We start from the raw sequence: 24,962 nt of genomic DNA on the forward strand, positions 1-24,962 counted from the left end.
ATTTGGCCTTATATACTTAGTAGGCATGTGACCAAGCAAGTTTTTGTCTGGCTCAGTGTCCTCATCTGTAACTTTTGTAAAGTGCTTTGCAAAGCTTAAAGCACTATATAAATGTTAGCTATTGGTATTATTATTGCTGTTGTTAGCCCCTTCTGGAATAAAGTGTGTTGTTAAGCAGGAAGGTCAAAGGAATACTTCCAAGTCAGTACCACTCAGCCTTGAATTAAAATGTTGATTGCTGTGGGTCCCTGTATGCAGAGTGCAGGCATTTCCTTTGAGGAAGATTACAACCTTGGTAGTCTAGAAACTCCTAAATGGGTTCATTTAGCATTTTTGCTGGGTTATGAGATCTACTACTGGGTAGACAGATATTATCAACATATCTAAATGTAAGAAGAGAGATACACTTTGGATAACTAATGTAAAAGAAATTCTAGGTCATAGTTCAGGAAAAAAGTTTATTTAGAGCCATCAACTAGGATCATAATAAATAATGTAATATACTAATGTAATAACAGATGTTCTCATGCAGTTAACACAGTTACAAATATACAAGAAAGCTGGCTTACATTGTTGTTGGGACAAATTCAGAAGAGTATTTGGCAATACAATAAAAGTGAATAGTTACAATTATAGAACAAAATCTTTCTGTTGAACTTATTTTTACATTCCTCTCATACATCTCTGAATAAATCAATACATCATCCTCTTAGTTTCTGCCTTTCAACATGCCAGATAATTAAGCGAAAGCAACAGACAACTGTCAAAAGACAGAGTTGATGATTTATATGTTACACAGGAATATTTCTGAAGTGTACCATCTGACCAACATTTGTACAAGCTACTTAGTTGAAAAGGGATTTTAGAAAAGAAACAAAAAAATCCAAACTTTTATGATTTCAATGCTGAAGCTATGATATGATGTAAGCCAGTATCATTTAAGTATTGAAACATGCTCGGATGAATTAAAAATACAAGCAGAGGTGAAGTTTTTCAATTTTTTAATGCACTATAATGTAATAATATAGTTTTCAATTTTGATATCCAGTATGCAGATGCTACAGTACTGGACTTTTATAATCTGCCTGTAAGAGATGGCAAATTATCCTAGCCTGCAAATAAACATTCTATTTAAAGCTTAGAATTTTTTATTGTCATTGTCACAATGGCCCCAAATGATAAACTTTAACAGAAGACATTTAAAAAGAAATATAAATTAAATATATCCCAAACACTGAAAAAGTGTTTTAAAATTATTTACAATTTATCAATGATACCAGTGTATATCTTCATTTAGCCAAAGTATAATATTTTACATCTAACTGCCATTTTTTTTCAACCCTTCCATAAGTATTAGCATGGACCATCTTCCTTATAAACACTTGGGCAGATCAGTTTAGCGAGGGAGAACGGTCTGTGGTCCAGAGCAGTTCTATATATGGCCATTTGGTCTGGAGACAGCGTTTAACTGGAGTGTCATCTGTCTGAAGCATAGGATCTTCAAAGCCCATAACGACTGCTGTGCCTTCAACATACATGACCTGTTAAACAAAGATGACACCTATAAGTTTAGTCTACATGTTCAGATAACTCCATGAGGGATCTAGGCAATCTTCAGGATTAGCAAGTAAACTCTTCCACTCAGGTATAAAACCCTACATCTGATTTTGTCTTAGTAGAAATTATGAGTAAAAACATCTGTTCTTAGGCTACAGACTGAGGGTACATTTGTGATCTGTTTATAGTGAAAATCTAGAACTAAAGAGTAATGCATATACATACATTATTGTATGGCTGGCTATTCTGGGTTTGTTCCAGTTTAATAGTTAAAAATATATATGACCTCATAGAAAACATGCCAAACACCACAAGAATGAATTTTTCCATTTGTTTAAACCTTATTTACATTCTGTCTATATGGTGCATGTATATGAAACCTACAGCTCCAAAACCTAGATAGTCATGCAGTAACAACTGACATATTCTGAAAGGCTCTTTTTGCAACAATCCTCTCCCCAATCTTTAATGTCATAAGGTTCAATGTAAAGTTTGGGAGCTCTTGGATCTTTCTGGCATGGAAATCATCTGTTGCTTCAGTAAATGCTTCCATAATTTTAATTTTGTTTTGCTTTGGGTATGGACCTGTGACTTCATCAATGTGGAGAATTATAGGTGTGCAAACTTCTACTGATGCTGATCAGAAACTATGTGTAACCTGAAGTCTTAGAAAATGGCCTGTGACACTAAGAAATTAAGTCACAGGCTAGAACAGGGGTGGGAAACCTGCAGCCCTGAGGCTACATGTGGTCCTCTAGGCCCTCAAGTGTGGCCCTTTGACTGAATCCAAACTTTAATTGTTCTGTGATTCAGTCAAAGGGCTGCACTTGAGGACCTCAAGGCCTCAAGGCCACAGGTTCTTCACCCCTGGGCTAGTATATGTCAGTGGGATGATGTGAAGTCCATAGAAGGCTCTCTACTAGACCATCCTTCTACAGATTTTAGCCAAAAATATATCTTATTTGAATACTATATGAAAAGAAGAAAGAGTAAATAGGTGAATGTAATAAAAAAAAAACTGGAAGCAACTAAAAAAAGGTGTTGGGGAGAAAGATACATAAGAATAGATAGAACTGTATGGAAGGGAATGGCAGTCAGAAAATATTTACATGGGGCAGCAATTCTAGATATATACATATATATGCATATACACATAGAGATATATAATATGCATATACATGTACATGTCATAGAAAGGAAGATAGATAGATAGCTTGGTAAGTAGCTTGAACTTCTTAATGTGTAAGACTAAATGAAAATCAAAAGAAAATTTTTAACCCAATTATTTAATTTCTTTATTCAACAGGTTCTTTTAATGCTCTATATTATTTTCTCTATTAGGAAATATCTGATAATCACTAAGGACTATTAGCCTAAGTACATATTTCCAAACAAGAATTTAACATTTATGGTGCAAGAATAGATAATCTTTAATTTATACCTCTTTCTATGCAGGTATAATATGATGATTAACATTAATGTATAAGAAACAATAATATAATAATGAAGTTCTTCCAAAAGTATATTATCAAGTAAAAAATGGCTGATACAAAGTACCCTTGAAGTCTTACTTTTGGGACCCTCTGTATGATCAAGCCACATTACTGCAATACAAAAGCCATAAAACATTATCATGGCACATAAGTATAAAAGCTCATAGAATCAAACTGTTAGCTCAAAAGGGTCTTGCCAATAGAAATACTTTAAGTAAACTAGTGCATTGTTCTGTATCACTTGCTTAGGGAAAGAGGCAAAGTTTATTCCATCCTAAAGAATTTGGAAGACATGCTTTAAGGCAGGTCTGCCCAACATATGGCCCATGGGCTGCAACTGGCTGGTGAAAGGATTTTGGGTAGCCCGTAAAAAATGTAAAGGATGTAAAAGAAAGTAAAGATGGAACAAGTGCTTTTTTCCATGCCCCACTTAACCACCTTTGGCTAGTCACTATTGTGTCCGTCGTGTAACTTGGCGGGGTTGGTTGCCACTGCCCACTCTCTCCTGTCATGTGTCTCTAGTCTGAGAGGAGCCAGTTGTATCTTTTCACTGTGTTTTCAGCATATTAAAACTTGTACCACTCAGCAAAGTAATTTTTTAAAATATTAATGTGATTTCATGATAAAAATCTTAAGTATAATTAATTGATGTTAATTGAAATTTCCCTTTTTTAAAAATATGGTTTATTTGCAAAATAGTTTAACCATTAATTGTATTTTTTTGGAAAGTGAGCCACTAAAAACCTATCTGCGGCCCGAAGAAATTAAATTTAGCCTGTTTTAACTTTGGCCCCTACCTACTGCCAAGTCGTGCAGGTCTGCTCTAAGGTGAGATGTATATGAATTTTTATTTTAGCTAAAGCACTTCTGTTTGTTTTTCTTAAAAATTTCAGTTTTTTTGCTTTTAAGCTCCCAAATTAAACACTTATGAAGAATTATACACAAAATGTTGTCCAGGTTTTTTATATTTAAGAAATAATCTCATAGAACTTTTTTCATAAAGAATTTCCCTTACTATTCATTCAGTTCAAAACCCTTTTTTTCACTTAATACTGTTTACCATAAGCTCCTGCCTAAAACCATTCAATCTCCCTCTCATTAGTTCTTTCCTTTAGCCTGTTCACAGGTTATACCTCCATGATTTTATAGCATAGGTATTTTCAGAACAATTTCTATGAGCTTTCCATCCTAAAATATGTTGTCAATACTTGTTGCCTGTTGTGATTTCTCCTCTTTTTGCTACGGAGTGAGACATTTGTCATAGGCAGAGCTGCCCTCACTTACTGGAGAGAGGTGATGTTGGTAAGCAGACCAAGGACAGGCCTGGGGGTCCAGGACTCCATTTTAGTCCTTGCTCTGCCAAAGACTCGCTGTATGAACACAGGGACTGGGGAAGTCACTTAATGTCCCTCTCTCAGCTGCCTCATCTGTGAAATATGGATAATATGACCGACTGCCCTTGCAGGGATAACTAATTAGTGACTATACAGCACTTCATACGACAAAAGACTAGGCAAACCTTCAAACTTTGAATGAAGCACTTATGAACAGATTAAGAAACAGTATCTAAGCTTTTCTATTGTAGATCTATATGGGTCATGATATAGAAATAAAATATATTCTCACAGAATCAAAGAAACTCAAGTCCCCTAAGTCTGAGTATAAGTGAATACAATTTCTTGCTTATTATTCCCTTCATATGTTTATAAAGGGTGATAAAAAGACCCAATAAGGAAGCTGTGGCCTGGAAGACACCTGTGAGTGGACAAAGAGGTGGGCAGGTCACGTAGTAAGAGGGATAAAGGTGTACAGCCTGAAGGCTTTAGTGATATCCAAGAAATATTAAAAGAACCAAAGGAAGTCACTGCGTAGATCTTTTCTGGAAGATTTATAGATGTGTTGGTAAACAAAATGGGCTCTTAGCACTCAGTTCAACCAAGTGCCGTTGAAGAGTTTGGCCTTTTTTTCCTTGATGAGAATGAGAGTCCTTGGTAACCTCCTTGCCTCAGGGGAGGGCCCAGTTTACACATGAGTTTGAGTGACATGTTTGGGACATCAGAGGCTTTCAGACCACGTGGGTTTAAGTCACCTCTTTGTGACAATTCTAGGTCACGTGGGTGAGTCGAATGTATGACTCACCCTTGACCCTGAAAAAGATATAAAACCAGGGGTTGGCTTTCTCTTTTTTGGAGCTTTTACCCTCAGCCATGGTGGCACTCTGGTGACTCTGGGCCAGCCCTTGTTATGAGCTCCCGGGCTGAACCTAGATGTTGGTAACTATGAATTGTATTTGGTCTGTCTGTCGATGTTTGTAATTTGTTTGTATTTCTTACGAAGTTCAGTGAATGGTATTTGTATGCTGAATTAAAGTAAGCTTGTTAACCCCTTAACATAAAGCAGATCAAAAGAACCCAGGCTTTGGCAGCATTCTTGTTGTTGGGCTTGTGTTGGTCTTTCACCCCCACAACAGCTGCTAGCCAAATTGTTGAAACAATAGAAAGACATGGACAAGAATTATATCAGATGAGAGGGCATGGAAGAGGAAGAGCTCATGTGGATGATACTGGAGCAAAGATTCATTATGAAACTAAAGTATAATTTCTTTTTAGTTTTAAATACAGTTGAGTTGTTTTTTTTTTCCATTTCACCAAAAAGAGTCAATCAAAGCACAAATTTGCAATGCAATCAGGTCAGTTTTTGTGTGGTACAAGTTCCCTTTCCTGAATTTAAAAAAAAAATGCCCTTGGCGATAACGTGCTACTTGTAATCTTTAAATTGCATCTGTTTTCTCCTTTCAAACCATTTTTTCATCTATATTAATCAGAACTTATGTGACTAACTGTAATGCTGACTCAATAGCATATGTACATCCAAGATATTAACACACCCCTAAATACAGCCTATTTTGTGACAGTGAAACATGATGCTTCAAAATGTGATACCAATTTATATGCATTGTTCATAATAGAACATGGCATCTGCAAAGGATAATGTAGATAGCAATAAAGGGAAAATAAAGAGAATTTGGCGATCATGTCCTAATGTAGAATTCTAATAATACTTATGTTCTCAAATATTTCTATCATTGACCCAGTTAAAAATAAATAATTTATTTAAATAATCATACCTTTTCATTATAATTAGACTGCTTTAATCCATTGTAGTGGTATACGGTAAATGACTCTGGCACACTGGAATCCTATGACAAGTAAAGTATCATTACATATTTAAATCACAAATCAAATTGTTTCTAATTAGTAACTGAAACTTTAAATGTCAAGCCTTGAAAAGAGATGTATCTAGAAAAATGCACCCAAGCATTTTATTTACTTCTAAATAACTTGTTCTCAGAAACCCCGGCTTATCTGCAGCTGTGTGCTCATTCCACTGCAAAGACTTTGGACTTCCTACATAGAATGTCCCATGAAGGCTGTCAGTTCTTGAATAGCAGTTAAAAAAGAAAACGGTGTCATACAGAATGAGAGAATTTTAGAATTCTAAGGAAATTTACTTCAAATGTTATTCTATGTGAAATATGGCCATCTGGAATGTGACTTTCAAGCTAACCCTAATTTCCCTGCAAAAACCTGTGATTAATCCCTGTTGCCTAAAGGGCAAAGACCAAACCTGGTATTTGAGGCTTTCTGCACCCTGGCCCCCACTTACCTCTCTAGCCTTTATTTCAATGACTAATTTTCATGAACACTCTGATCCAGCCCAGTTTTATTTACTCACCCTCAAAAATGCTTTCACCTTGAGGCACAATTTTCATAATTGCTAAAACCAGGCTATCAACTGGAATGTTCATCCCTTTCCCAGTAGGGCTACGAATACTTTCTTTTGAGACCCAGGTCACATCCCATGTCCTCAAGGAAATGTCCACTGACCATTGGGAAGTGATTTCTTCCTCCTTTCAACTACCATGGCAACCATCTGAAGCATTCATTGGGTGATTATTCACCTCTTGCCTTGTTATATATCTCCCCTCCACCCCTACCCCCACCCCCTAGCACTTTTTTGGGAACAGAGTACAGTTTAATGATATTAAATAGGAGGATATTCTACTTCTAAAAACATTGGGAATTACCTCAAAACTTAAAAAAAGTTTTTTCTTTTAATGGATCTTTCCATTTGGATAGTATACAAAATTAAATATTACATGGATGGCAATATATTTTTTGTTTACTTAAGATGTTATATCATTGAAAAACATACTGTGACATTTACTGAAAGCATGTCAGAAATGTATTAAAAATAAGATTATTTCAACTACAGAAAACAAAGAGGAGGAAGTCTATGTTAAATACTTTTTTTATTTTTTACAATTTATCCATTTTCTTGTTTTTTTTTTTTTTTTTTTGTTTTCTGCAGGGCAACTGGGGTTAAGTGACTTGCCCAAGGTCACACAGCTAGTACATGTGTCAAGTGTCTGAGGCCAGATTTGAACTCAGGTCCTCCTGACTCCAGGGCTGGTGCTCTACTCACTGTACCATCTAGCTGCCCCATGTTAAATACTTATTAAGAAACCTAACACTTTAAGTATCTATATTTTAAGACATTGGAATTCATTGGAAAATACTTTTGCAATCTTCCCTCCATTAGGTAACTGCAAGAATTTTTTTCAATCAATAGCTTAGGATTTGAAAACCTATTAAAAAAAAGACAAAAAAAACCTTTCGTTCTTTTACTTTCCCAAATTTCCATGGCAGTTGCAGGTTTAGAAAGGGTGTGCTCTAGTCATTTAAAAAAAATGATCAAAATCTTATGTTCATAGTGCTGTTTACCATTTTAGGAATATAACTATTATGATTCAGACCAACTGTTCAAATCTGACACACAGGATTAACAATTTAAATTCTTTTAAACTCTTCTAAATTGCAATTAAGTCTTTAACATTTTTTCCCTTCTATTCTGAGTTATTTTCCACTTGGCAACTATCTCCTTTTTGTAACAGGGGTGAAAATGACACGGGTAATTTTGTCAAAGCACTTAACTTCAACTTACAATTGTGCTATTTGAGGAACAAAGGACCCAGGTATATTCAGGTAACTGACTAATTCAGTTAAGTGATAAAATCTTATGCTAGAGAAGAGACAAGGAACAATCTATAGGAGAGTGGAGTTAATGTGCCCAATATTCAGTCCTAGAATTCAGCGCCTCATAGGAGACTGAGAGGAGAAGGCAGAAACTGGTACTTAGCAGAGTGATAACAGCCAACGTATTCCCAAGCTGATGATGTTTCCCTAGGTATTTTTCTTTCCTCTTCCAAGAAGAAAGAGGTTATCCTTATGACTGAGGGTCCTTGGAAGGAATTCCTACCACCTGCTCTCTTGGCTTTCTTTCTGGAAAAAAGGTGGTCTAGTTTTTAAAGATTCCAGGCCACGGGAACTGGCACAAGGAACCTTGCTGCCACACAACCCTGGTGATAAACCTGGCCGATGATTCCAAGCCTCAGACTGAGCAGAACTCACTTGTATCCCACTTTATGCAGTGATTTAACATGCTACAATGTATTTTTGAGTGTACAATTATGAATTATGTTATTTTTACCACAAAATAAGAGCAGTATAAAGTAGCGATTTCTTTCTCAAAAATTAAGTGAACATACACAAGTGAACTCGGGGCAATCTTCCCATTAAATATAACGTAATTTAAGTACGTACATACACACATATATTCTTACTATGAGAATCTTTAAAAGAACAGAGCTTTCTTGACCTAAACTAAATCTATAAGTAGTAGGATAAATGTGTAGGAAAATTACCAGCATGATCTCTGAGAATCTCAACCATATTAGGAATCAATGAACACAATTCCTTGTTACCTGATCAGGAAAGAACTCCTGGAGAAAGGGACCCAGTAAGATAATTCCTAGTCCTTCTGGGTCTAATTTATTCTTCATGAGGTTGACACTGTAACAATATCAGAAAATACAAAAACAGTAAGTGCACTGGTACATTTTTATTCTTACATGATTAAAATATGTGGCATTACAACACATCACACTGCCAAAAATTCTGAGTGCTGTTCTTTTTAGAACCTTAATGACAAATACATAGGAATGGTGCTTGATTTGCCAAAATGTGGTTATTTTTAAATCACAGTAATCTGTTACTATTTACAATTTAATGTGAAGATAATTTTGAAGGTTCATTCCTTATTAGGTAAAGTCATTTTAAAATTGATGTTTATAAGCCTAGACCCATGGCACTGCCCCTGCCAGGAAGAATTTCTTTCTTTTGTCTGTTTTTAAAGAAAAAAAATTTATGAGGTGTATTTCACTGTAAGAGTACAAATCATTCATCTACTTTTTTCCTCTTTTTTCCTGGCAGAGTGGAAAGTACATGGGACTGGAAGTACAAGATCTAACTCTGTAATCTTGGGCAAGTCAGTTTCTCTAGGCCTTAATTCTTTATCTGTGAAATAAAGGCTTGTACTTGGTCAATAAAGTTCCTTCAGGCTTGATCACACTATACTATTTAGGTATAAGAATGACAGTGTTGTCGAGGAGGAAGAATGTTGTAATAAGAATCAGAGACAACTTCCAGTCTTATCTACTGGGGAGGGAGAACACTGTACACCATTGCTAAGGAGGAACACAGAAGGAAACTGGGGTGAGAGGTAGAAGATGAGATTTTTCAAACTTGAAGTTTCTGTTTTGAAGCCAGTAATTTAGGGTTCTTTGAAATACCAAAATATAAAAATGCTTGGCTTTTAATCCTCTGCTGGGTTCTACACACACACACACACACACACACACACACACACACACACACACCCATGTAGAATAAGGGTATCAAACTACCTACTATCTAACTTAAAAAGTAAAGGATTTGAGTATCATATTCCATCTAACGAATCTGAGATGATTAGGTCAGTAGGTTTGAACAGGAGGCTTATGAGGTTGTCAGACTCACAGATTCAAGTCTGTTTAAAAAGGATAACTCTACAGAGGGGAACAAATTCTACTACCAAAGACTGGACCTCAGTCATTTTACAAATATGTACCACTAGTCACAAGACTGGGTATCAGGACCTTTTAATTTACCCACTAACTACAACTAGAAAACAATTTAAATGGATCACTGTTGTCTTCTTCATACAGCAAGGATACCAACAAGTACTAAAGTAAGACATGGGAAATGTGGGTTAATTTTTAAATTAAGTTATACATGGGAGTGGGGGTGAATGGAGAAGGCAAAGAGAGAAAGCAACAATTGCAAAAGGAGAAGAGATTCAATTTTCTCCTTCAAATTGATAGGCTTCAATAAGGTGGTCTTATGCTTGGAGACTGGTTCAGTCTTTATTGAGAGGAAGCCTGGTAAACCACCATCATTATCACTTGCTACCATAGTTGAGAATCCTTCAGACATCTCCTTTATGTTATAAACCTGTCCACCTATGCTTAACTATTGAATACGTCTGCATCATAGTTCAAGGTGATAAGATTCTAAGATATTAGACTTGATTAGTTTATAAGTGTTTATACGTAGCTGCATACTTTCAAAGAGACCACATCTGAAATTCATCTAAAAAACATGAACAAGGCTGTATGCTGAAATCCCTAGTTACGTTACTTTACACGTCAGTTTGTTTTTTATTGTCAGATGAAAAATGTACAGAACTTAAAAGCATTAGAACTTGACATTCATGTTATTGTTCAGAAGAAACTGGTCAAATTTCCAGATTTAGTTTCATATTTGATCAACTTAATATTCCAATTAGTACAGTAAAATGCAAATTATCCCCAAGGAGAAACAAAATGCAAAAAATGTTGGTTTGTTTTTTTTTTTTTTTAGAGAAAGCTATTATACATGTGAAAAGTGCCTCTGCATAACACTAAGGTAATGAGGACAAGAAAAAAAAAATGAAACCTGAATGAATAGAAAGACTGGATTCTTCATGTGCTGACACTCAAAGGATTTAGTCCAGATCATTTAGTCATCTGGAAGTGTTAACATCTTTGACTGTCTTTAAACACGTAAGGCTGAAAGTCAAAGGGCTGCTGGTTATTGACAGAAGACACTATCTATTATCAGTATCTATAATATAGGGAACTGTTACAATTTTCTCCAAAACTGCCTAAACCAGGTTCAAAATGACAAAACAGAAAAATAACAGGAGATTGAAAAATTAAGTTTTGGTAGCTAACAGAAAAATACTTTGAAATTTCAAAAAAAAAAAAAAAATCCCCCCAAGCCCCACAATCCAACTTTTTAATACCATTCTTTTAAATGCCTAATAAAAAAAGACAGAGTATAGACAGGAAAGTTAGTTTTTGGCTAAGTGTAGTCTCAAAATCTTTCTTACTTTTTTTAACTATCCATCCACACAAACTGATCTTTCTTTTAATTAGAATATCATTCACTATGACATTTGTGTATATGTATATAAACACATATATCAATAAAATAATTAATGATGGTATGGTAAATTTTGATTTTAATGGAAATTTTACTTATGGTCAAATAAAAACTTTAATTTTCTATTATCTTACTATTCAGGATCTGATACAAGATCCAAAGCTTTCATCACATCTTCTAGAAGTGTATCAGGTATAAATCCATTATCTGCAAAAATAACAGAAAATTAGAAATTACTGCAGAAAGTGTCAACATCATCTTTGTAAATGTAGTCTTCAACAATCATTGCAGTCACACAAGTTCTCAAAAAAAAAATCAAATAAGAGGGGAAAATAAAGTGAGACACATTAAATTTATTCGAGGTTCCTTGACATATTCTCATTTGGACTTCTGTTTCCCTTGGCCTGGGCCTTTCTCGGCTAATGATTAACATTACAAACAAACAACCAAGCTTAATAACTTCAGTTTTAGAACTCTATCATGAAACTCTAAAATGAAGTGATCTTCCCTAGAAGCCTTTCCTATAAATGGTTTTAAAAAGGGCATAGTTTAAACTGACATTTAAACTTAAAATTATATGGAAACATTCAGCATTAAACAAATCTTTTATTTTTTAATATTTTGTTTTCACCATCTAAGATCTACTTTTTCACCCTCTCATCTCACTGCACTTCCCTTGACCCCAGTTGAGATGATAAGAAAAACAAAACCTATCACAAACATGTACAGTTGGTTTAAAAAAAAAGTTAAAAAAAATTCACATTAGCCATATCAAAAAAAAAAATTGTCCATTCTACATTCAGCCTTCCAACCTTCTACCACGAGGTGGGTAGTATGTTTCATCATCAGTCCTCTGGTACAGTGATCAGTCATTTTGCTGGCAAGCGCTCAGCACAATAGTACCATCACAGTTATATACCATAACTTGTTTATCTATTCCCCAATTTACACACATCCCCTCATAATGCCATCCTTTGCAACACTCAAAAATGAGTCATAAATAGTTATGTACACCGTTAGAGTTTGTTCTGCTTAAGACTAATCCCTTCTTAATCTATCTTCCTTCTATTTCTGCCTCACTTCTTCTGTCTTTTCCTTCCAATATCCCTGTTGTATGATTACCTCCAACTCTGTGTATGTGTGTACATGTGTACATATGTGTGCGTGTATTCTTCCTACTTTTGACCAGCAGACATGAAACTGAAGTTCAAGTGTCAAACATTTCTCTCCACCCCCTTCCTTGTTTGTACAGATATCTACTTGTACACTTTCATTATGTGAGATAATTTCCCCCAACCTTCCTTTTCCTAAATCCCAGTGTATTCTTCTTCCCTTCTCTATTTTTTCCCCCTTAAGATCATCAAAACATAACACAATCTTCCAAGGCCTTGTCTAATTGCACTCTATCTGTAAACAATGATGCAAAGGTTCAGGAGACATATGTATCATCTCTCTATATTTGAATGTAAGCAATTTATTCTTGTGTATCCTTTATCATTGTTTGTTCATGTTTATCTTTTAATATTTCCCTTCATGTGTGTGTTTTAACTTCAAAGTTTCTAAGCAGCTTTGGTATTTTTTTTTTTTTACCAGAAATGCTCCGAAGTCCTCTATTTCATTAAAAATCCATCCCCCCTTCCCCCATGGTATCATACTCAGTTTTGCTGGCTAAATTGTTCTTGGCTATAAGCCCCTATCCTTTGTCTTCTACAATATCACATTCCAAGCTCTCTGCTCCAACGAAGTGGTGGCTGCTAAATTTTGTGTGATCCACTAATGGCTCAGTGGTGCTTGAATTTTTTCTTTTTGCTTGTAGTATTTTGTTTTTAATCTGGAAACTCTGGATTTTGGCTATGATATTCCTAGGAGTTTTTATTTTGGAGTTTTTATTAGGAGATAACTGGTGGATTCTTTCTAGTTCAACTTTGCCTTCTGGTTTCTAAGAGATACAGTTTTCAGTTTTCTTAAAGTATGATATCAAGGCTCTTTTTGTATTAAGAGAGTCTAAGGATTAATTTTTGTATTCAATTTTTGTATTGAGATAGTCTAAATGATTAATTTTTTCCCTCCTCAATCTGTTTTCTAGATCAGATGTTTTTGCTATGAGATACCTTACATATTCTTCATCTTTTTTTTTCAACTTGTGAATTCTGTTTTAATATTTCTGGTTGCCTCATGGAGTCACTGGCTTCTATTTGGTCCATTTCAATTTTCAGGGAAGTTTACTGCTCAGATAAGATTTTGCATCTCTTGTGCAAAGGTATTAATTCCTTTTCTGATTATTTCTTCCATAGCTTTCATTTCTTTTTCAGTTTTTTCTTCAAGCACCCTCATTCCATTTATAACAAATATTTTTTTAATTCTTTTTTTTTTTTAACTCTTGCTTCATCTCTCCCAGGAATTCTAGTTAAGTGTGTGCCCAAGCTGTGTTTTTTCTCTGAGGCTTTGCTTATAGATGTTTTGGGATCATTCTTTTCTTCAACGGCTGTATCTTAAATGTCTCTGCTACCATAATGGCCCATTAGGGTGGGGTACTTGGGTTGGTCCTTTTGCTGAGTTCTTGGGGCACTGAGTGTTGTATTATTACAGGATCTCAAGGACAGGCTAGGGACAGGGAAACCTCTAGTACTCCCAAAGTGGTTTGATGCAGGGAGAAGTCTGATTTCTGGCCTCCCAGTCAGAGCTCCACAAGTTCCTGAGCTGAGATTGTGGCTGAACAAGAGTATACTACTGTTGGAGTCAGTTCCTATCAGCCAACTTAAAAGCTCTCTTGGTCAGAGCGGGGTTCCTCTTTGGTCTGGGAATTCTGCTTTGGTTATTTCTTTGCAGGATGGGCTAGATGATTCAACTGAAACTTTTCTCTGTGCCTGGAATCTGAGCAATACTGCTTCTTCTGGGTTCAAGGCTTTTTTCTTTCTCTGTGCATTGCCTGGGGCATCCCTACCTGGGATGCTACTTCCACGCACAGGTATGTTCAGGAGTCCTAGTGCCTCTAGTGTGAGGCCTTGCCGAGCTCTTTTCAGGGCTACTCATCCACCTTTGGTATCCACCTGATTCACCCAACTCCAAGAAGCTGTAGCATGTTCAACAGCCACACCCCAGTAAACCATCTTGGCAGACAGGCTAAACCAGGCTAAGGGTAACCAACAGACCTCAAACTTGTTGGTGAGTTAGGGGATGTCTATTCTGAACATGTGAGGATTTTCCCTTGATGGAATGGGCAGATAGAAGGTGGCTGGAGCAGGCATTATAGAGTGCTTGGAGCTTGTTCAGGCATCAAAGATGCCAAGGTCATCCACTGCATCCTGAGCCATCGCCAGTTGTCTTGACTTTTGTCCTGCCACTGATTTTGATGACTCAGGAAGAGAGAGGCTAACAATTTTGTACAAATCTGTCTCACTTGATATCACTCCATGATATCACTGGTCCTCTCTGAAAACAAAGGACAAACACCACCAACCATCACGACCTTTCTCAGTCTTCCCAGACTCTGTGACCCCGAACTGGGTAGTGGGCAATGAAGCTGCCAGTTGTTAACTGTCTTCATCATAGGGTACCAGGATGGGTCTGGTGGGGCCCTGCCACAAATCTGTGACCTCCTTTTGTCCTGGTGCACAGCCTCTCTCTGGGTGCTGGGGTTCTCTGCTTGCAGTGTGCTTCTGGCAGACTCAGTCCCCAGTGTATGCATATACTTGTCTGTCTTCCTATGCTGAGCTCAACTGAACAAAAAGACTTGTGATTTTTTCTATATTTCCCTATAAGGATTCAGTTTGGTGCATTTTCTCAATCTGTTTGGAGACGTTTGTGAAGCAAAACTCCCTGTCCTGCTTTTTACCACTTGGACATTGTGGCTCCGCCTCCTCAAGCATATCTTTTAATAAAAAGTATTCTTTTTACTACTGTTGAAATAACTGTTACAAGTTCCTATTACTCCTTTGTTTCATAACGCATATATTTTTTTAAAATTTAATAGCCTACTTAACTTCTGACGGGAATTTGGTGGTGTTATTTTTTAGACAGAGAGAAATCTCCCCCCTCCCTACTCCAGCTTTTATTGGGATTTAATTAAAGAGTATTACAATGTTAAAATGCAGTGTGGTATTTAATATAGGGAGAGACCATTTTACAGGAAAAAAATCCTTTCTGGCAGAAAACTGTATGAGTAGTGGCAAAACATACCTGGCAAAGGAAAAATATGACATAGAAAAGCTTCTAGGATATTTTAAAATTAAAGCAGTTTTAAACAGACATATTTTATATCCATAAACGTACACTGCCCTTTCTCCATACCTATTTACTCATTCCCGAGGATTTTCTCAGTTTTAAACTACCTTGCAATAAAAGATACTGCTTAGCAATTTTACATCCTGCCAAGTAGAATAGGGTATTTAAGAGCTCTGCTTCTATAATCAAACAAAGCAGTCACAGCAAAGTAAGATTTAGTTACTCTTCAACAAAATGTGGAACATACTGTACTGCCTCCCCCTCAGTATGGTATTTTTTTTGGCTCATATGTAAAAATAAGCCCATGTGTTGATCTGAACAAATATATCGATGGGGCCTGATTAAGTAATAAGAATCATTTAATAAAATTCAAAGCCAACATACTTTCAAGTGGTTTATAGTAATATACATATCAAGTATCTTAATATAGAGTTAAGCAGAAATTTAAAAAGGAATATATTTAAGTAATTATGAGCCATTCAGGCTTAGAAAACTCTGAGCAGAAAAAGGCTTATAACTATTTATTCTGCTTAGCTATGTTCAGAACTAATAATGTTAAACAATTTTTCAAACTTGGATAGAGCTTACTAAGCTATTTAGAGAAAGATTCCTCAATATGAAAATGAGCAAATTTCTGTTCATGGGCACGTAACAAAGAGAACACTATTTTGAGGTACTAATAATTATCTTTTTAGTAACATTGATGGACTGTGCTAAACTATCCATGCATGATCACCTAGTTCCTTTTCGGTAAATGGCAGTTATCTATGAAACTGCTGACAATTTCACACTAAAGAAAATTTCTATTTGTTGATGCATACAAAGCTTATTGGGTTTTGTGGGAACTGAAACTATAAGCCATGCCTCATCTATACCAGAAGTGCCAAACTCACAGCCTATAAAACTCCCAAGTACAGCCTGATTCAGATTAAAATGTAACTAAAAAATGTTTAATGAAATATATAAAAATACAATATACCACAGATGATTTGTAGTCAATATTTAATAATTTGTAATAACTGTAGTCAATCTGCAGTTTGCATAGATCCATTTCTATTTGAGTTTGACATCACTGATCTACAACATACTTCAGCCTTAGCATCACACAACCTCTATATAACATTACTTTGTTTCCTTAGTATAAACATCATGCAAATCTAGCTATGTGTACATAAAAAGTGACATCATCTTGTGCCACTATTTTCACCTATATCATTCTTAAACTAAGAAAATACTTGATAAAATATACTATCTCGAGTAACTTGCAATACATTCACTAGTTCAAGTAAGCACAGTTTGAAAGAGGAAGTACAAAAGAATACCTATAGTTTTCTCTTTGTTTCACTTTCTATTCAATCATATGTATAAAGGCTTAAGTAGAACAATCACTTTCAGAAAGAAACTGGAAATACTATCTCTCAAAATCTAAATGTAAAACTTCAGTAATCCAGTATCAACATTTTAAAGAGATTGGCACAATAGGGAACCTGGAAATTGAAGGAAGAGATTGAGTGAAACTTGTGCTACCAAGATTATGCATGTGGTATAGTGGATACTGCACTGGACTTGGGAGTCAAGAAGACCTGAATTCAAATCCTACTTCAGTTACTTACTAGATGTGAAACTCTGGGTAATTTACTTAACTTATGACTCAGTTTCCATATTTGTAAAATGAGGGGGTTGGACTTGACTGACACTAAAGTCTCTTCTAGTTCTAAAATTTTGATCTTATAAGATTAGCCAAGTTGAGGTGAACAGAAGTAGAAAATAAGAGCTGGCAGAGATGATGAGAGGAAACCACTGTATAACTCATTTAAAAAACTTCCATTTGAATTGTGCTTTTAAAGGTTCCAAGAGAAAAAAAGACATGGCCCATTTAAGAAAAGAACAATTTTTTAAAATGGCAGAAATCCAGTTACTAAAAACCACAGCAACTGCACAGCCAAAGAATAATTAATGCTAAGTGAGTCCTGATGGAATAGGGGAGTTGAGAATGTGACTGCTTTTATACCAGAAGAAAATCATAAAGCTGGACTTCACACAGATAAGACAGAAGAGATGTACTGTTTTTTTCCTCCATCTTTTCTGTTTCGAATCACAAACACAAATGATCAAAAGGATAGAAGATGTATAGAAATGTTTGGGGCACTCACTGAGATCAGCATGGTGATTCTCTTTCAGGAAATTAATTACTGAGAGCTGAGCACGAGCAGGAGGAAATCAAGCCATCAGTGACTTTTAATTAACTCAGGCAATAGGAAAAAGAGCTTTTAAATATTCAAGCTATAAGTAAATTGCCAGGAAGCTAAGTTAAGGTTGAGCATCTAAAAATTTTCAAATGCTTGGAACCATTGTGGGTGAGGCAAAATATAGGTTTTCTTGGGAGAGAAAACTGAGATTAGTTAAGTAATGGTTGTTGTTTATTGACTTAGTAACGAAGTTATTCATGTTTCCCTAAATCTTGTACTGTTACTATAGGTTACCTTAAATTTTAAAAAGTATTAAGAATAGAAGTTATTTAATTAAAGACTAGTATTTCTGCAGAAAAAAAAAAAACCCAAGAAATTTTTCTATGCCTGGAAAAAAGATAAATCATGGAATTTACCTAGCTAAATAGAAATCACTGTAATTCACATGGAGACAGAAACTAGACTTGCAGGCATAGTACAAAAGTGAAAATAAACTACAGGGATTCCTTTGCAAATCCAAAACTATGAGATGAAAGCAAATGGCACAGGTGTCAAGAAAAGAATCATGGCTAGGGCAAAGAGAAGTGCTTATGTGGACAGCAAGCAGCAAAGCAATGACAGGAATCACAGAAATCACTCTAAGAGGTGCAACCCCCTTCCCTCAATATATGTATGTATGTACCATTTATACATATATACATAAACACATATTTATATTTACTTAGTTATTAGAAATGTTTTCAATCATAATGGTTGAAAAATGAGAGAATTTAAGTCAACTTTTAGTTCACCAGAAAATTTGACGAACTGAGGTTCTGGGATAAAACAAAAACATTCAGAGGGCATTAAATTATTATTCACTAAGTTCAACAGAATTAAGTGCGTTTGATTCCTCTGGTTCCTGTTCTAGAATGAGCTCTAGATTCATAGAACATGAACATTACAAATAAAGGAATAACAAATTTTAATAGCCTAGAAAAAAGTTTTCAAAAATGGTTAGATCCATCAAAATTATTTGTTATTCAATATGTTTTTTGATTCCCGTTCTCATTTGTCAATTTTAGCTTTTTATGAAACATTAGTGTAGTTCTGAAAACACATCCTTAGAGTTTACAACACAGAAACAAATAGGAACTAACTAGAAGGAAATCAAACTATCACATTTCTCTTAGGCCCACAGCCTGATTTTCATTAAGCTTGTCTGATTTCCTTTAGACCTTGAGCACATGGAATAGTGTTTATTTTTATTGTTGAATTCAGGATTACTCCATAGGTTGGGAAGTGAGTAATGGAAGGTGATCTGCCAAGGCCTTTCTAAAATTAAAATATTGGTAGGGCTCCAAATGAAGAAGTAAACAGTTTAAAAAAATATCTGAACACATACCTCAGACCTTATTTTAAAAAGTATGATAAGCATATTATGATGATTATCATTCTCCTAGAATTCTAAGCTAGATATTTCCTGGTGTTAGACAAATTGAGAGTTAAAATCAGTTTCTAATATGTAAAGAAAAATAGTGAAATCTATACTTGGGTAAATTGGGAAAGAATAAATAAAGTAGTCATTTGGATACTTTTGCTTTAAAAAATATTGGAATTTGAAGAGAAAAGTGGTACAGGATACTGGAAAGAACTAGTGTGAAGAAAACCTACTTGCCTGTCGCAGAATTATTACTTATTAGCTGTGTGACCTCAGACAAGTCACTTTGGAATTTCAAATGTAAAATGAAGATAATAAACTCTCCCAATCTCATAAGATTGCTGTAAGAATCAATAAAAAATGTACAAAAATGTGCTTTGTGAACTCAAATAATCTGAGTTATTTGTTTTTTCTTGCATATGACATCATATCCTGACTCTGAGTGTTTTCCCATACCTGGAATAGTCTATCTCCTCACCTTTGCCTTCTGGGTTTCCTGGCTTCCTTAAAGTCTCAGCAAAACTTCAACCATTAGCAAGATTAGTATTTATTGCAAATAAAATTTTACCTGTCAATATTTTAAAAATTGATTTTTCCCCCCAGGGAAAGGCTTTGGGGGGTCATTAAACTAATTCTGAAATTTCTCAATGGTGACTTGGCCTATTCTTCTACTCATATGTATGTAAGTGAATCCATGAAACGATCTATGTGCATGTAGATCACAGACATATACATATATTATATATTTACACATTTACATATGCACGCATATCTATATACCAACAGATGGACACTATAGATTGCTCCTTCAATCATACTTTGGATAATAATCAGTTTTTTATCCACTTGGTTTTTCCTGGATGTATGGTTAAGCCAAATTCTTTTAAGTGATTATGGATCCCATCCAGGAGGCTCTGCGCTATTTCAGGGTTTGATGCAATCAGTAACTTTTACCTTCTCTGCATTGGGAACATCTGTAGGACCTTACCATCTAAAGGGAATCTCTCTTCAATTTGGATACTGTGCTGTAGCTTCTCCAGTGGGGAATGCCTGAATTGTGTTTAATTTTTACACACAATGACATAGATCACAGGACAGAGCCGGAACTCAAAGGCCATCTAATCCAATTCTTTCCTTTTATAGTTGGGGAAACTTAGTACCAGAGAGGCTAAATGACTTAGGGTGATACAGTTATTAAATGGCAGAGCTTGGAATAAAACCTAGGTCTTATGATTATGTATCTAGCACTTTCCACTGTATCTTGTCTTCTACGAGGTAGAAATTAAAGTGCTGTAAGCATAGCACTTGAGCTAAGTCTGGAAGACAGAGAAGGATGGATACTAAAATATGGACATGAGGTAGATGTGCTATCTGGGTATGGGAGATGTCCTGTGGAAATGCAGGGAGGCAATTAATGGCATGTAAAATTCAGAGAACGTCTAAGTAGTCTAGTTTGGCTGGAACATATTGACAACTGTGAAGGTAAGAAAGTAAGATTATGGAAGGTTTTAAAGGACAGGTAAGGAAGGAGTTTGCATTTTACCCTAGAGAGTAACAGTAGGGACCCAATGAAGGTTTTTCATTTCAATTCAATTTAAAAAATACTGAGTGCCTACTATGTCCAAGGCATTGTGCTAAGAATACTCTCAAATCCTCAAATCTGTCTTCTCACTGATTTGGAAGTTTCTTCTCACAATGAAAATTTCAACCATGCTTGTAGATCTGTGTGACTCCTCTTTATGTCTTCTATAATTTTAGCACAAAACATCTACCCAACATGCTGGAAGCTTTCCTTGATTTTTCCTGATGTTTCAGACACCAGTGATCCACTAGATATTGCTTGTCCCAATCATGAGACTAGCCCATGTTTTTTCTGTCATGCATGTCTTTGATGGGCTTCGTTAATCCTATTCCTCTTTGAAGCTTCTCATTAGTCATTAGTGTGCTATAGCCCAATGGCCCACACCTAGCACAGACCTGAGTATGGACAACATCTGTATGAAATTAACTTTCAATTTTTCAGAGCCTCTGTCATTTCATGTCTTGTATCCATAATACTATTAAGAGTACTGATATTAATGGGATAGGCTTTGTTTCTGGGAGAAGGCTAGAGCCATTCAAGGAGTTTTGCAAATTCCTGAAGACAATCCAGCCTAGGCTTTTTGGAGCCAGGCTTGTTCTTTGTTATTGTATAATATTCCCTTTTGATTTCTTTGTGGTTGTTCTTTCCATTCATGTTCTTGAAGTCTCTGTATGTACTGTATTTTTGGCTCCTCTTGTTTTGCTCTCCATTAGTTCTTATAGGTTTTTTCCACTCTCCTCTGTACTTATCACACCTGCCATTTCTTACCCCAGAGTAACATTTCACTACAATTATGTGCCACAACATCTAGCCATTCTCTAAATAATGGGTATCCTCTTTGTTTCCAATTCTCTTCTATCACAAAAACTGTTGCCATAAACATTTTGATGTATATGGTGACTTTCTTTTTATGAATGACCTCCTGATGCTTTAAATAATACTTTAAGGACCCTCTTTCTTTTCTTTCCCTTTTTGGTAGCTCTATTACTAGCTTGCTTCTTTGCTCCAAATGATGAAAAAAAAATATACATACATACACTCACATAGGTATGTATATCAAATAAGCATGGTCAAACAAAACAAACTCCTATTTGAAACTCAAGTTGCCTTCGACCATCATCTCTTTCTTCTTGGAAAGCAAGTCAGATGTTTTCTAAAGCTTTTAAGGCTCTTTTTAGTCTCCTTTTATGGCAATGGGTTCCTATCAGTTTTGTATAAAATTATAGCAACATTGGTTGATGTCATTTCTGTGTTACACATTTTTTATGACTTTCATAACTTCTAAAAATAGGTCAGAATTGAGTTATTTCAACTGCACACTATATATTTTGTTCTCATCATTATAGATACAAAGAAAAAAAAATGAAATAGATCTTGTCAAAGAACCTATATTTTATTGCTAAGGTTTTTGAGCATAAGAAGGACATGGTCATATCCATGCCTTTGGATGAATATTTTTGGCAGCTGATAGATTAAAGAAGGGAAAACAATTAGGAAGCTTTTAGAATAATATACATGACAGATGCCAGGGGATTTGTACTAGGGCAGCTGCCATCATTGGAGGTAAAATGAGTTCCTTAGCGATTGAAAAGTAAGGGTTATCTGTGAATACTGAAGTTACAAAACATGTCAGGGGATAGAGAGAAGAGAAAGAGGCTAAGTGTTAAAGCCACTGTGAAAAATGAGAGTAGCAAGGAAGTCATGACATGGTAGTGACAAAGAACGGAAAAGAATGCTATAATAGGATTGCATAGGGCTCAAAGAGGTTTTTGAATGACAAAGGGAGAGGAAGGATTTGAAATGACAGTGGGTAATTAGAAATATGTGCCTCCTTCAGGCCCAGTGAGTTAGAAAGCATTGAGAAGGCAAGAAAGATAAAGTTTTAGAAGATTTCCCTTCATACACAATTTGGAAAATTCAATGAAAAAATAATCAAAAGCTAACTATCACATGTATGCAGATCACTTTCATATCTATATTTCTACATAGTTACAAAACATCCCATGCTTTTTCATATGAGTAGAGGAAAAGGAAATAAACATTTATATAATCCTTATCATGTGCCAGGTACTATGCTAAGATTTTGCAAATATTATTCATTTATCTTCCCAACAACTCTGAGAAGCCTGTGCTATTATTATCTCCATTTTATATCTGAGGAAACTGAGGCAAACAGACTAAGTGACTTGCAGGTCTTCCTGACTCCAGGTCCAGCACTCTATCTACTGAGCCACCTGAGTGCTAAAATATCTTCCAGAGTAGACTTTCTGACACCTGAAATTTAACCCACTGAAGTTAAAATTATTTCTAAAAAGGGAATCTCTTTCCTATATCCATATCACTGACAATAATATTGCCCTTCTTGTGGGTTCTAAGTTTTTTCTTTTTCTTTATTTTTAGTTTTCAACATTCACTTCTACAAGATTTTGAGTTTCAAATTTTCTCCCCATCTCTCCCCTCCTCCCACCCCATGATGGCATGCATTCTGATTATTCCTTTCCCCAACCTGCCCTCCCTTCTATCACCCCCTGTTCTTATTCCCTTTCCTTCTATTTTGCTATGGGGCAAGATAGATTTCTATGCCCCACTGCCTGTATATCTTATTTCCCAGGTGCATGTAAAAACAATTTTTAACATGTGTTTTTAAAACTTTGAGTTCCAAATTGTCTTCCTTCCTTCCTCCCCAACTCACCCTCACTGAGAAGGCCAGCAATTCAACATAGATTATACATATGTAGTCATACAAAACACTTCCATAATAGTCATGTTGTGAAAGACTAACTATATTGCCCTCCATCCTATTCCACCTCCCATTTATTCTATTCTCTCTTTTGATTCTGTTTCTCCTCAAAAGTATTTGCCTCTGATTCTCCCTTCCCCTAATCCTGCTCTCCCTTCTATCATCCCACCCTTTCTTATCCCCTTCCCCCCTATTTTCCTGTAGGGTAAGATAGATTTCCATACCCAATTGAGTGTGTATGTTATTTCCTCCTTAAGCCAAATTTGATAAGAGTAAGGTTCACTCATTCTCTCTCACTTCCCCCCCTCTTCCCCTCCACTGTAAAAGCTTTTTCTTGCCTCTTTTATGTGAGATAATTTACCCCATTCTATCTCTCCCTTTCTCCTCTCAGTACACTCCTTTCTCACCCCTTAATTTTGTTTTTTAGATATCATCCCTTCATTTTCAACTCACCCTGTGCCCTCTGTCTATATACATACACATATACATACATAATACATATACAAATCTATCTACCTGTTCCCTCCAATTATGCTACGACTGAGAAAGGTCTCATGAGTTACAAATATCATCTTTCCATATAGGAATGTAAACAGTTCAACTTTAGTAAGTCCCTTATGATTTCTCTTTCCTGTTTACCTTTTCAAGCTTCTCTTGAATCTTGTATTTGAAAGTCACATTTTCTATTCAGCTCTGGTCTTTTCATCAATAATGTTTGAAAGTTCTCTATTTCATTGAATATCTATTTTCCCCCCTGAAATATTACACTCAGTTTTGTTGGGTAGGTGATTCTTGGTTTTAGAACTAGCTCTTTTGATCTCTAGAATATCACATTCTAGGCCCTCCAATCCCTTAATGTTGAAGCTCCTATATCTTGTTTTATCCTGATTGTGTTTCCACAATACTTGAATTGTTTCTTTCTGGCTGCTTGCACTATTTTCTCCCTGAAGTGGGGGCTCTGGAATTTGACTATTATAGTCCTGGGAGTTTTCATTTATTTTGGGATTTCTTTTAGGAGGTGATCAATGGATTCTTTCAATTTCTATCTTACTCTCTGGTTCTAGAGTATCAGGGAAGTTTTCCTTGATAATTTCTTGAAAGATGATATCTAGCCTCTTTTTTTTAATCATGTCCTTCAGGTAGTCCAATAATTTTAAAACTGTCTCTCCTGGATCTATTTTCCAGGTCAGTTGTTTTTCCAATGAGATATTTCATATTGTCTTCTATTTTTTCATTCTTTTGGTTTTGTTTTATACTTTCTTGATTTCTCATAGAGTCATTAGCTTCCATTTGCTCCATTCTAATTTTTAAGGAATTATTTTCTTCAGTGAGCTTTTGGCCCTCCTTTTCCATTTGGCCAATTCTGTTTTTTTTAATTTTTTTTTAATTTTTTT

At 35.5% G+C, this 24,962-nt stretch overlaps 1 protein-coding gene across 2 annotated transcripts in view; it reads right to left on the reverse strand.

The window, feature by feature from the left end:
- Positions 1-438: 438 nt before the first annotated feature.
- Positions 439-24,962, reverse strand: part of MINDY3 (MINDY lysine 48 deubiquitinase 3) — a 105,784-nt gene continuing 81,260 nt past the window's right edge. For both annotated transcript variants that reach the window (XM_036761285.1, XM_036761286.1), the window contains exons 12-15: positions 11,548-11,620; positions 8,875-8,962; positions 6,178-6,249; positions 439-1,541 (exon numbers count right to left, since the gene is read on the reverse strand). In XM_036761285.1, the coding sequence (XP_036617180.1) occupies positions 1,392-1,541; positions 6,178-6,249; positions 8,875-8,962; positions 11,548-11,620 (383 nt within the window). In that variant the 3' untranslated portion in view covers positions 439-1,391. The remainder of the gene's footprint in view (positions 1,542-6,177; positions 6,250-8,874; positions 8,963-11,547; positions 11,621-24,962) is intronic.

Source organism: Trichosurus vulpecula, chromosome 5, assembly GCF_011100635.1.
Source record: "Trichosurus vulpecula isolate mTriVul1 chromosome 5, mTriVul1.pri, whole genome shotgun sequence".
In the NCBI taxonomy this organism is placed as follows: domain Eukaryota; kingdom Metazoa; phylum Chordata; class Mammalia; order Diprotodontia; family Phalangeridae; genus Trichosurus; species Trichosurus vulpecula.